Raw genomic sequence first — 14,102 nt, 5'->3', positions numbered from 1 at the left:
AGCCTAGGATTGTATTTCTTGATATACTGTAGAAATATACAGAAGCTTCGATTCTTTCACTCTCTCTCTCTTTAATTCTCTCTGCTTCCTCTGTTATAGTTAGCACACCTCTCTCTCCCTCTCAACCCTTCGAGGCCTCGTCACCTCCACCTTCATCATCATCAAAGGCTTTGGTGACGAGCGACTGTTTCAAATTGTACTGCAAGGGTTTGCTGAGGGAGGAAACCTTTGATATTTGGGGGGTAGGAAGGTGGTGGTGGTTGGAGCTGGAGTTGCCATCTGTGATCGCAGGGACAAATTGATATTCAAAAGTTCGAATCATTTTGCTGTGCGGAGCAGGAAAGCAGCTGAGCTTTTGGCTCTCATTGACGTCTCTCACTTTGAAGTTGAAAAGGGTCATATTCTCTGTGATGATTATCTGATTTACCAATATGTGAGTTTTTAAAGTACTAATCTTCATTTTCTTTTATCAATCTTATTATTAAGTTCATTTTTTTCTGTAAATTTGTTTCTGGGACAAAGAAAATTATTAGATTTATTATGTTAGATTTCTTAATTATATCACTACTTTGAGCAAGGATTCATGTATTAACACCATTTTGTCCAGCTAATACTTTTTTTTTTCTTGATGATATGATCCAAAAGAGGATTCAAATGAGTTTCAGCAAGCCAAGTTGTATTATTCATTTAATTCTGATCTTCATTATTGCAGTTCACATTCATTAAAAAACCATGCTCACATGAGTTTTATGCAATAATTGATAGAGGTGATTGACGTTTTATTGTCACAGGTCATGAGCACAATTCCTGGAAGCAGCGAGATTGCGGCATTCGTCAATCAAGTGACTCGTTTGGAAAGAAACTTTGCAGCTTGTGTTTAGTTGTGGCATTAAGTTTGCTTCGAAACTTGCAATTTGAAACTATAGCTTCTCGGAGCACCTCCCCTGCAGCAACTTGCAAAGCCATGAGTGTGAAGGAGACTTGTTTGATTTGCTTTGAAGACAATCCTATTGCTCGAATGTTTTCAATTGGTACTTGTCATCACAAATATTGCTTGTCTTGTATGAAACATCATGTGGAAGTGCAATTGCAAAGCAGGATCGTGGCACAATGCCCTCATAAAGACTGTAAGTGTGAAGTGAATACTGAAACCTGTAAAAAATTCTTGTCACCTGAACTTGCTGACATTATGATCGAACGAATCAAGGAATCTTCTATTCCTGTTACGGAGAAAGTGTACTGCACATTTCCGAGGTGTTCTGCGTTGATGTCCAAACAGGAAGTCTTGGAACATACCAAGACTTCTTTTGCTAGTGAGGGGGGCAGGAAGTGCATGAAATGCCATCAGTATTTTTGTATCAATTGCAGGGTGCCTTGGCACTATGATATGAGCTGCTATGATTACCAAGGATCAGAAACCTATTCCCGCTCGGAAGACCAATTGGTAAAGTCTCTTGCAATGAAGAAACTATGGCGCCAGTGTTCGAAATGCAAACATATGGTTGAACTTGATAGTGGTTGCTACCACATCATTTGCAGGTGCATTACTCTCATCCACTCCAATTTGATTAATCTTTTGGTTTCTTATGTCCTGCTTTAGTCCCCTTTTTTTTAATCATTTCTAAAATTAGCTATGCCATATAGGGAAGAATGTACAATAAAAAGGCAAATAATTTTTTTTTTCAGTCACTCATCTCAACCCTTATCAATAGAATCTCCAATACACCAAATATATCCAAATTCACAATTTGTTAAAATTTTCCCTCAGTTGGTGTATCTCAAGTTCAACCTGTAACGCTGTTAAATGCCTATTTAAATTTCCAAGTTTGTAGGTAAAGGAATCCCTCAAATCCTAGTTGGAACTGAAAACCAAAACCAAAATCAACTAGAAAACACATTAAAAGCAAGGTACTAAGATTTCCCTGTTACTCAAATGAGGGGAGTGTTTTTCTTTTTTTAAAGACCTTTCCTATTAAGAGGGGCAATAATATACTAAACTCACACACTACAGGGATGTTAGGACTCGAGTATTTGATAAAGCCATATATATAAAAGTTTTAAAATTTGGGGTTGGATACTTCAATATCCATTACCTTTACTACTAGCTGTAAAAGGGAGTGGCCACTACATCAAACTTGCTAGCAAAGTTACTTTGGTTTCACTTTGTTTATTTTTTTCTCTTACCAGGAAAGTTAAGAAAAGGTTTCACCCTTGTTCTTTTCTCTTTTTTTTTTCCTTTACTAGATGCTGCTACATTTTCATAACTCCGTCCCAATAGAAAAACTTTCATGCAATTGGATTCGTACAAGAGATGCCACTGTGTGCATTTTTATTTGCTACATTTTCATGACTCTGTCCGCATGGCAATGCACACAGTGACATCTCTTGTACGAATCCTTTGTGTTTGTCTCATGTTTGCAAATTGCAATGTCTTCATGTAGATGTGGACATCAGTTTTGCTATACTTGCGGAGCTGAATGGAAGAACAAGAGAGCAACATGTTCCTGCCCACTCTGGGATGAGCATCACATTATACGGCCATGACGATTGGGACTATAGTGTAACATTATATGCAAACGGCCCGTTATCAAATTACGTACACATTTTACAACTAAAACAGATTGCTTGATCCAGTCATGTTTTGCTTTCTTCTTTATTTTCTCTCTTTATTTATTTCTTATTATTTAAAATCATGGAAAAATATGGTTTTAACTTGTAAGAGAGAGGGAGGGCGTAGAAGGAGTGTTAAACCACTTTGCATTGCTCAAGCTTCTATCATAAATTATTAAGGACTTCCTTTTCAATTTAAATAAATTGTTCCAAACCCTCCACTTAATAACAAAAAATAACCATGAAATAAGAAAATAAAAATTTTATCAAACGGGTCTCGAATTGTTCAATATATTGAACCTACCAATATTTTAGTCGTTATTAATCATAAGAAACCAATGTATTAGTAATGAACGAAAGCAACGTATTTTGTATTTACACCTAACTAATTAATGTATTTTGTATTTTAAAGAACTAGCTAATAATGAAAACATAATTTTTTTTGGATAATTTCAAGTAGGGGTGGCATCAATCTCGCGGAACCCACAAAATTGTCGATTCAAACTGTAGTGGCCAGCATAGGTGGCACGCCACTTCTGGAAGTGAGGTACATACGTAACGCGATGCAGATTAGCCACGAATCTCTTCTTTTGCACTTTGGAACCACTTCACAAGTAGAAAGGCACTCGCGAACTTGGTGATCAGAAAGACATGATCAACGAATAACTGCAAAAAAGGAAGAAAATTGCAAGTCAAATAACATATCAAAACCCTAAATTGCAACAATATAAATATATATCAAGAAGGCCACGCGGCCTTAGTTGTTGATGCACCACCTCAGCCCGAGTCGAGCCGCAACCTGTCCAATAGGTCACGGCGCAGCCAGCTTAAAAAATAAATAAATAAATAAAATAAAATAAAAACCAATCAGTCGCCGTGGTTGGCCCCAGCCGCAACCGACAATGCAGCAAAAGCCTGCCTGCCCAATTGCTGAACCGCAACAAAAGTCGTGATCCAGCAACCAGGCTCGGGACACGCTAGACAGAAAATGCGACGACAGCCATCTCCGCGCTGCCACCACCAAGTCGCGCCGTCGCTCCAGCCATCGACTTGCAACGACAACCAGCTAGCCTACGCCCGCGCCAGCTGTTCCTCACTGCAAGCAAAGGAAAAAAAAGGAAGAATGAAGGATCGCGGCAACCACCGTGATGCCACCTTCGCCGCCAGTACCATCACGCCACGACGACAACTAGCCGGGCCCACCCAACTGGTCTTTGCCGCTAAGAAAAAGGATAAATAAATAAATAAATTTGACGTACCTTGGTGTGCACGACGACTCCTCTCCTCGACAAGCAGTACACTCCTTCAATATCTCTCCCGCAAGCTAAAAAGTAGAGGATGACAAGTGTGCAATTTGGAGATGAGTGAAGAGAAGCCTTGTATTTATAAAGATTGGGCATCCTAGGTCAAGGAAGAATCACAAGCCTCTTCCCATTGGGAGCCCAACTAAAAAAAAAAAAAAAATCAAAAGCCTAGTCCAATTAGAAGCCCAACTTTCAAAAGGAGCCCAACTCAAAGAAGAAAGCCCAGATGCAGTTGGAGAGCCCGAAAGATATTTCTCATCTCCTCCATGCCACGCAAGCGCCATGCAGAAGCTATAGGGCATTTGTGAGAACATATATTTCACCGGCCAATAAGAAGACAACACGTGGAAAAGGAAATTCCTTAGGTCAAACTAATTACCCTAATTAATTCCTGAACCCTAAACACAAGGAAGCTGAACCCTAATCCTAACCAAATAATGATTATTCTCACAAAACCCTAGCACACAAGGAAGCTATAAATACATAGTCACATAAGACATTCAATGTAATTCTAAAATCACACTAAAAAACCCTATGCAAACCCTATCTTCCTCTCTCTCTCTCTCTCTCTCTCTCTCTCTCTCTCTCTCTCTCTCTCTCTCTCTCTCTCTCTCTCTCTCTCACCGCCCCTCTCTCCCACTCTCTTTACACGGTTAAGTGCCACCACATACTGCTCCGGCCACCAAGCTCTCCCCGTGAGAGAAAACTCTGTCCAATTTAGCTATTGCCACATCTTTTCTCAAAGATCCAATCGAACTAACTTAGGCATCAGAGGGCCTTTGGCAAACACCCCCCGGGTGTGGTCTTTTACTCCTATTTGTTTCGCAGGAATCAAGGGAGAGAGAGAAGGAAGCTCGAAGGATGAAGAACATACACGCGAATATTCTACCATGATAAATTTGCACAAACACAAACCACAGGTTTTATGGGCATCCCTCATATTCTAAAACACCATTTATGTATTAAATATTGGTGGTAGTGGTAGATTGTGAGTTTTTAAAGAAATGTCCTATATCGAAAAGTTGAGGGACTTAACATGCATTTACAAGGAGTTGATCAATTACTATCCCGATTGTCAATTGGAAGTGGCAGAGCCACCTAAGGACCAGTGTGGGCCCAGGCCCCTTCTCATATTTGTTATTTTCTCATATTTTTACTTATATATGTTGCTGTATGTTTGCTTTTTGGAGTAAAAACTCTTCTTCTTCTTTTTCTCTCTCTTCTTCTTTTGATTAACTTAAACTTTGTGAATTCCCCTTTTTACATGTCCAAGTAGGGCACCTTAATATTGGGATTTATGAACATTTTTTGTATTTCTTCTCTATGTTGAAGTATAAATTATTAAATTTTGAGTCTTTAATAGTGTAGATGATGAGATTAATATATATTCAATCATTTTAACATATGAAATTCAAGACAATTATGATTGTAATAAATGAATAAATTATTAATCAATATGAAATGATATTATTAACCTATTCATCCAGTTAGCGCTTGAGCGCTCTTATTCGAATTATTTATAATAAAAAAAATTGTGAAGGACTCTAATGTGAAATTCTGGCTTCACCACTGCCAATGGGTATTATTAATGGGAAAAATCGAATTATAGAAACACAAACGTATAACTGTTGCACGCAAATAAGCTTCCGCAAGGAAGAAAATTTTCTGGCTCAAAGAGGTATGAAGGATTTTCAACTTCTTCAATCACCAGTGGCTTCCATGATTCTAATGCTAGAGCATATACATAAACAACAAATAAACAAAATGTAGAAGACATGGAAGGAACATGCACTGGTGGACTCAGAAATTTTTTCACGGAGGTGCAATTTTGGCCAAGATGACAAAAGAGTTTAGAAGCTCAACGGACTAAATTAATGTTTCAATGGTAAAAGCCCACAGCTAGTGGCGGAAACATATGTATGGTAGGTTAACTGTGCAATCAAATTTGAAAAAAAAAAACTATGTAATCTATTTTTTTTTTTTATAACTATATAATCTAAAATGATCAAAAGAACTTTGATTAAGGGGGAGTTTATTTCATCTTTCCTATCGTTTGAAGAAAAAAAAGGGAGTTTATTTCATCATAAAAATATAACGGGAGTAATTTCATTTATTAGTTATTTAATAGTAAGTCGGAAGTTGAAAGGGTTTTTGAAAGAGTTGTGCATTCATTTTCAACAGATGCCTTTTAGGAAGACCCAATTTCAAAGCTTTAATTTATTATTCATTTGATGATAAGTTGGAAGTTCAAAGGGTCTTTGAAAGACCCGTGCCTTCTTTCCCATTTCTCCTCTTTACATCACTTCAGACCCAATTTCAAGGCCTCCATTGCTCTCTCCCTCCATCCCTCTTTCTCTCCATTGCTCTCTCTCCTTCCATCTCTTTGCAATAGCCTACACTCGCCCTTAAGTGGATCCGCCACTGTGCGCAGCACAACAAGCCTTGGTTTTGGTTGAGGCAATTCATCGAACTGGTTGAGTGCACCACCCAACCTCACCAGAGGGGCAAGATGCAATGCCTATAGAGGCTATTCCGGCGAGGGCACTTCCTTGCGCCTTAAATAGGTCCATCAATGGAAACATGTAAAGGCTATGTAGAGGCTGGTAGAACTTGGACTGTTTGCCATTCTATGTTTTCCAAACATTTTTAATTCCCTCCAATATCTTACAAAAATCAAAACATTCTTAGCAGAGGAAAGTGTTCTTTCTACCTAATACAAATACAAAGGACCATTGAAAAATTATTTTATTCTAATATATCAATTCCACCAAGGCTAGAAAATATTTAATTGTAACATATCATGCAAATAATCATGTGTTATCCAGGGTATAAAAGCATGACTTATATAATCCTTCATCCTGTGTTCGTATATTTTGTGTTTTTGAGACTACAATATTTTACTGTGATTTTTTTGACACTTTCCACTTTCATTATTATTAATATTTTAAATATTTTTTATTGCAAAATCCTTAAAAATATATTAATATTTATAGATTATAGATTTTTTATGCTCTATTAATATATTGTTATCTCAACGTTGAATTTTTAATTTTTAATTTTTGTAAAGGACCCATTAGTGTAGTGGTTTAGAGTAATTGATTCCCCAGGTTATGGGTTTGAGTCCTAGCTTGTAACTAACCAATATACATTTTTGTATTATAATTGTTTAATAATATACACTCTTATTTTTGTCTTGCACAATTATATTTACACTTTTTAATTGGAATTGTCTGATAATATACACTTCTGTCTTTTGATTTTAATTTTGTGGATATCTGTAAAATGTTATAAGGATACTAATTAACAGGGAAACATGTGCAGACTTGGTCTGCAATGCTTCTGTATACATCTTGGGACGAAAATATTATTATTTATCTTATCAGGGGTCAAACTGAATTTTCATGTGTCCAACCCTATAATTAAGGAGTTGACTAGGGGCTAGAAGAAATGAATTACAACATAGGGTTGCATGAAAAATGGTATAAGATGAGGTATTTAACTAATAACAAGCCACTAAGTAAGGGGTTTTTGATAATTTCCCTATTAGGTTTAAGATGATTACACAAACGCACATGTTGTTTCAATGAAAAAAAGCGCACACACACACACATGTTGCTAGGGATATAAAATGGGTATTATTGGAAAAAAATTGAATTAGAAACACACACACACACACACAAAATGATCACACGTATAACTGAATTTTTTTATAAAAAAAGGCAAGAAATCAACATGGAAAACTACCCCAAAACAGAAGGGTGGGACTCAAGTAGCAGCAATGCAAATATTATTGCTATCAGAGCAAATACACATGCAAATTAAAGATGAGAATATATTATCGTACATAGCAATTTGATACTAAGGTTGTCGATGGATGCACCGAAGGCAGCAAATTAGAGACTAATTAGAATTGTTGTGAAGGCACTTGTTGTAGCATCCAACATAGTTGAGGACTTGATTTTTGGGGAAGTTGTTTGTGGCAGTAATGGAATCAGCTGCTTCTGTACATCCAAGAGTGCAATCATAGAGGTTGGTTGGTATTGCTCCCACCATGTTGCAACTTTGTTGCACACATTGAGTGTAACACACTGTATAACTGGGACGGAGACGGCTATGACCACCACGGTATTTACCTTCATGCCCTTCATGCCCCCGGGCATGACCCCCGCCAATACCGTGGCTAGGGTGATACTTAGCCGCACTTACGCGGTGGCAATCAAAATCACACCATGCAGGACATAGAGTATTTTTATTCACAACACCCCCCACCGGCGGTGCTTCAGGTGATGATGGTTCATCAATTGTATTTGGAGGAGAGATCGTGTAATTTGGAGTTAGATCCCATCCAATCTTGATGGGAAGAGTTAAATGATAAAATGGAATATTGGAAGGGGCTGATGGAGGAGTTGTGCTTGGTAGATTTCTGGCTTGCACTACAAGTACAACTAGTAGAAGCATGAACATCATTCATAGTACTAGTGGAACTTGATTCCACGGCACTTATCATTCTCTCTACTAGATTTTTTTATTTTTTATGTACATATGAATCACGAAAGAAGAGGAAAATAATTTTTGCTATGTCTTCAAACCCTTTGTTCATTTGGGTATAAAAGCAAAATATCAATAGTCATTTGTGGAAATAACATTAAAATGAACACATAATTTGAGGGAATTTCCAATAATTAAGTGCCATTCTAATTACCCCTACGATTGAGAAACAGACCTTATAATTTGGGGAACTAATTATAGCCGTTGATTATTAGCTAATTGAACAAGTTGAATCCGGATACTTCATAATTGACTAAAAGCATGGGTCTTCTACAACTTTTCTGTTTTCGTTTTGTGTTTTAAGTTTGAGCTGCTAATCACTAAAAGCCCAACAATTTAAAAGTAATTTGTCCCTCTCAACATAATATGATATCTTCATTTGAATTGAGGAAACAAAAAAATTATTTACACTAGGTTTTTGGTATTTTCATAAAATCCATTGAAATTTCGGAAATTACACTAACCTATGAGATTTTTTATTTATTTATTTTTATAGAATCTCATGAGTTTTCACAAAACCCCTTTATTTCTTTCTTTTTTTAAGACTGAAAAAACCATTACAAGCAGTTAGATCCCTTTGGGATCTTAATATCATACAAGTCTCCTTGTAATCTAAACATTGCATCCAAAGTGAAATTACTAAAAAAAAATACATGAATGCAAACCCTCTTTATTTCATTTCCTACCTAAAAATTGTTGATGTCATAAATTTTTTTTTCTCTAAATGACAATATTGACCTGGAGGTTTTTTTTGGTTGAAATCAAGTTTCATTAATAGAAAGCCAATGCCAATTACATCATAGTTAAACTAAAAAAAAATGAGTCCAAACAAATGCAATAGTAAAAGTCCAAACAAATTTGATAATCCCTCGCAATACATAAACTCAAAGACTCATTACCTTCTTTAAAAACGAAACCACCAAAACACCAAGAAGGAAACATCAACCAATCCAAGAACAAATTCGAGAAATACTTCTCAAAGCCAAAGAAACCGACATCCTAATCATGGAAGGAGGACCTGAGCAAGAGCTCTACACATCTTGCGAAGATGACATGAAAAATTGTGTTTGAGAGTAATCGATGCATCCAATGGGGGTCGATAGATCCAAGAGGGAGATAAATCTTGAAGGGGCCATATATAGAAGGAGGAATTTAAAAGGATCTTGGAAAATAAAAATAAAAATGAGGGATGATAAGAGAGTTGGGTTGAAGAGGAATATGAAAATGAAAGGAGTATCAGGGGAGGTAGTGACCACCTTCCCCTAGATGACAAAGGCTCTTAGGGTTTGAGAGATAAGGTGCGGCTTGTGTTTGTGGAGACAAAAAAGTTTGGAACGATACTTTTTTCAAGATTAGATTGCACAATCTTAGCAATATTGGCCCAATGTAAATCCACCCTTTGCCCAACGATTTTACAATACATTTTGTCCATTTAATCACAAAGTTCAAGATATTACAGAATTAACTTGTATGCATCAAGGTAAAGCTTGTTAAAGAGTTGAGCTTGTGGAGATCTCTCGTATTCAATTTTGTTTGCCAAATGTGTATTTAGTTCACTCCAATATCTTATAAAATTTGGTATAAAAAAAATCATTAAAAAATTCAAAATATTCAAATCAAGAAGTATCTAAAAACCTAAATTGTTATTTCACCTAATACATATAAAAGTTCTATTTTACTCTTATATATCAATTCCATCGAGCACAAAAATTATTTTGTTGTAATATATCATGCAAACTAATGATTTCTCACCCAAGGGTATAAAAGCATGACTTAAATAATCTTCTATATTTTGTTCATGTGTTGTGTGTTTTCGAGACCAGAACATTTTGTTGTGATCTTTTTTTCTCTTCCTAAAAGTCTCCACTTTGAGTATTGTTAATATTATGTTAGAAAATACAGAAGAATTAATTTCCAAACGCAAATGGCATGCTCTTACATAAAATTCCCAGTCCTTAATTTTACGAATCGCACTAGGAAATATTGCACAGCTTTCTAATTTCTAGAAGGCTGCAAAAGGTTTAGTATGTGTGTGCGTGACAGAAAATACTTCTACTACCTGAGCATTTGAAGCAAAGGACAATGCTGGTAATTGGTTAGATTGAATTTTATTATTTTGGGGGGGAACTAAACCCTAAATTGTGAGAAATCCCGTACATTATATATGAACACAATCTTAATAGTTGTTGTTGACACCATAACTGACCAAGCAACTAGAAGACTAAAAGGAACTCTAAGCAAAGCAAGAGGAGTCCCACATCGGAAAACAACAAGAAGTGAAGGCTCCCTCTCACCTATAAAAGCATACCACTCTCCACTTAAGAGAGGATGAAAAACTGAGCTGGGGGCTCCCTCTTCAGGACTCTCCTGTTAGTCCAGCCTTCGGGTCCTGGGTCTCCAGACCCGGGGACTTGACCCCTGGGCTCCAGACTCCTAGCTTTGTACTTTAGGCCCTAGGCCTTCTTCCATTTATCTTTGGGTCTAACCCCCTTGTACAAATGTAAACAATATCATAATGAGAACATCTTCTCTGTGGACGTAGCCCATTCATTAAGGGTGAACCACATATATCTTGTCTTTTGTATATTTATAAATTGGCCAAAGCCCTCACATACCTGCTGAAGGTCCAAGCCTTCACCCATCATCCATCACACCTCATCACTAAGTTGGACTCAATAATGGCCCAACCATTTTGAGCATCAACAGTTTGGCGCCGTCTGTGGGAATTGACACAAAAGGCTTCTGTCGTTCTCCCCTCTCCAGTGCTCTTCGGCACCCATACAATCAACATCACCTAGGCTGCCGTTAGGCAATGCCTTACTGGAGCCACCTTGAATGCCAGGTCAACAAATTGCAGAAGATGATATTTTAAGAAAGCCAATCAGTGTGGCTATACTTTGCATGGCTTGCAGGGCCAACCCAACATCTCAGTTCAAAGTACCGACCGACACTTCTTTGAAGAGTAAAAATATGGGGACTTGAGCTTGTCCCACAAGCTCCATCATTCGGCGTGCGCTGCCTTCGGCACCCCACCATACCCTTGCCATGGTCACGACACCCTTGCTTGGCTGACCCAGGTTCCTTACAACAGTACAAGAGACCCCAGCCTTAGCTCCGAAGGTCTATCAGTCGGAGCTTGCCGAACGAACTTGAGTCTTCTCCTTGCAAAAACCCTTGCAGCCATCTATCTATCTTTCAAAAGCTCTTGCCAAAGACACCCCAGCTCTGGCAAAAGCATTTGAAACCTCACGGCACCAATTGAAGCCAAGAGAAATCGCGAACGCCTTGAAGGACCAGCTAAAAACTTTGCCCACACTTCAGAAGGATCGAAAGGCTCCAATCACTTCCTTGCCGTCAGTCAAGGACCCAGACCCTAGACGGTCCTAGATTGGATGAACCCCCCTCCACGAACAAATGATGAACGACACCACGGACCCAGCTCCAACTCGATGCGAAAACTAGGCACTTAGACCCACTCCTCGCCGAAGACAGATCAGCCCCTCACCAAAATACCTTCGAATATCTCTTGCCGATCGGCACCTCCTCCGAGCTGAACTACGGACCCAGCTCCGAATATATTTTGGAGCCTAGCTTCCCTGCCGAACGGCAGGGAGCATGCAGAAGGTGAAGGAGTGACTTACCAATTTTTGGCTGACCCAGCCCCTCAAGCTAAAAGGTGACGACATGTCTTAAGCTAATAGGGGACTTGTACCTCCTCTCCCCAAACCCTGGCCCTTATCTCCAATCTTTGGACTCCCTTACCGAAGGTATAAAAACCCTAGCTATAAAAGCACAAGGGCCCAGCTACAAAAAGGCCCCAGCTACGTTTCAAAAACGGAAGGACCCAGCCTCTAAAAATCCGAATCTACCCTCAAAACCCTAGCCACCACCTGGGTCAAGGAGGCTTGCCGAAGCCCAGCTTTGGAACCCGGCCCCAAGGCCATTGCTCAAGCCCAACATCGCATAAAACTCCATTGCTGAAGTTTCAAACACACCTTCGCGCCACCTTGGCCTTTCTACTAAACGAACACTCGGACCCCCATGGACCCAGCTCGTAAAGTGCCCCCCAAGACACCCTTTCCAAATCTGGAAGCCCCCAGCCCCCGCTGAAGCCCAGCTCCACATAGCACAAACCCCAGGCCTTTGCCAAAGCCCAGCTCATGAGGCCCACCTACCAAGAACTTGGAAACTCGCGGGATCAAGCCCCTCATTCTTCCTGCCGAAGGACAAGCCCTTGCCGAAGCTCTGAAGGCCCAGCTCCAAGGACATGCCACAAGCTCAAATATCCACAAGGTACCCAAATTTCTTAAAATAATAATAAAATTTGCACATATGCATTCCTTCTCTTCGGCACCCTCGTGCCCAGGCACATTGCCTTGCCCCATGCAAGCTTTGTGTCACCTTCGGCATCTTCTTGCCTAAGCCCACCTTCGGCACCCCCAGTGCCCAAGCTCACCTTTGGCACCCTAGTGCCTAAGCCCACCTTCGGCACCCTAGTGCCCAAGCTCACCTTCGGTACCCCCGTACCTGAGCTCACCTTCGGCGCCCCCGTGCCTAAGCCTACCTTTGGCACCTCCATGCCTTGCCACATGCAAGCTTGTTTCGCCTTAGGCATCTTCTTACCTAAGCCCACCTTCGGCACCCCGTGCCCTTCGGCATTTTATATTGCGACAAGCAAGTCTTATGCCTTCGGCACCCCCGTGCCCAGCTACTTCCTCTTGCGACATGCAAGCTTGGCACCTTCGGCACCCCATGCCCTCCGGCATTATTGCGACATGCAAGCTTGGCACCTTCGGCACCCCATGCCCTCCGGCATTTTATATTGCGACACGCAAGTCTTATGCCTTCGGCATCCTCATGCCTAGCCCCTTCCTCTTGCGACATGCAAGCTTGGCACCTTCGGCACCCCGTGCCCTTCGGCATTTTATATTGCGACAAGCAAGTCTTATGCCTTCGGCATCCTCATGCCTAGCCCCTTCCTCTTGCGACATGCAAGCTTGGCACCTTTGGCACCTTCGGCACCCCGTGCCCTTCGACATTTTATATTGCGACAAGCAAGTCTTATGCCTTCGGCACCCCCGTGCCCAGCTACTTCCTCTTGCGACATGCAAGCTTGGCACCTTCGGCACCCCATGCCCTCCGGCATTATTGCGACATGCAAGCTTGGCACCTTCGGCACCCCATGCCCTCCGGCATTTTATATTGCGACACGCAAGTCTTATGCCTTCGGCATCCTCATGCCTAGCCCCTTCCTCTTGCGACATGCAAGCTTGGCACCTTCGGCACCCCGTGCCCTTCGGCATTTTATATTGCGACAAGCAAGTCTTATGCCTTCGGCATCCTCATGCCTAGCCCCTTCCTCTTGCGACATGCAAGCTTGGCACCTTCGGCACCCTTGTGCCTTTAGCATCCCTTTTGCCTTCGACATCCCCCCCCCCCCCTTGCGGACCGACACCTTGGCTCCTTGCCTAGCTTAGCCTAACACTCTAGGCTCAACCCAAGCCCACATGGCCCCTTGTTGAACGGCACGACACATGCCTAGCCCAAACACACCCAGGCCCTTCTGAAGGTTCATTCTCTTTCTTCCAGAGCCCAGCTCCAAATCCATGTCAAAATCCCCAAAGGCTTCACTACTTCACC

General features: G+C 40.3%; 1 protein-coding gene across 1 annotated transcript; it reads left to right on the top strand.

Annotated features, from left to right (window-relative positions):
- The first annotated feature begins 18 nt into the window (after positions 1-18).
- On the top strand, positions 19-2,656 carry LOC110755270 (E3 ubiquitin-protein ligase RSL1-like). The gene is made up of 3 exons (XM_021956449.2): positions 19-433; positions 792-1,539; positions 2,442-2,656. The coding sequence occupies exons 2-3, from the start codon at positions 965-967 to the stop codon at positions 2,542-2,544; spliced, it is 678 nt and encodes a 225-aa protein (XP_021812141.2). The 5' UTR covers positions 19-433; positions 792-964; the 3' UTR covers positions 2,545-2,656.
- The last annotated feature ends 11,446 nt before the right edge of the window (positions 2,657-14,102 follow it).

This window comes from Prunus avium, chromosome 6 (genome assembly GCF_965620075.1).
Source record: "Prunus avium chromosome 6, drPruAviu1.hap1.1, whole genome shotgun sequence".
NCBI lineage: Eukaryota > Viridiplantae > Streptophyta > Magnoliopsida > Rosales > Rosaceae > Prunus > Prunus avium.
Note: the sequence above shows the minus strand (reverse complement) of the source record. Positions and strands in the feature narration are given on the sequence as shown.

What these genes read in the sequence shown, in the direction of transcription:
- LOC110755270 (XM_021956449.2), top strand. Translation starts at nt 965, where the DNA reads ATGAGTGTGAAGGAGACTTGTTTGATTTGCTTTGAAGACAATCCTATT. An exon ending in TGCTACCACATCATTTGCAG is followed by an intron (nt 1,540 to 2,441) that starts GTGCATTACTCT and finishes GTCTTCATGTAG; the next exon opens with ATGTGGACATCAGTTTTGCT.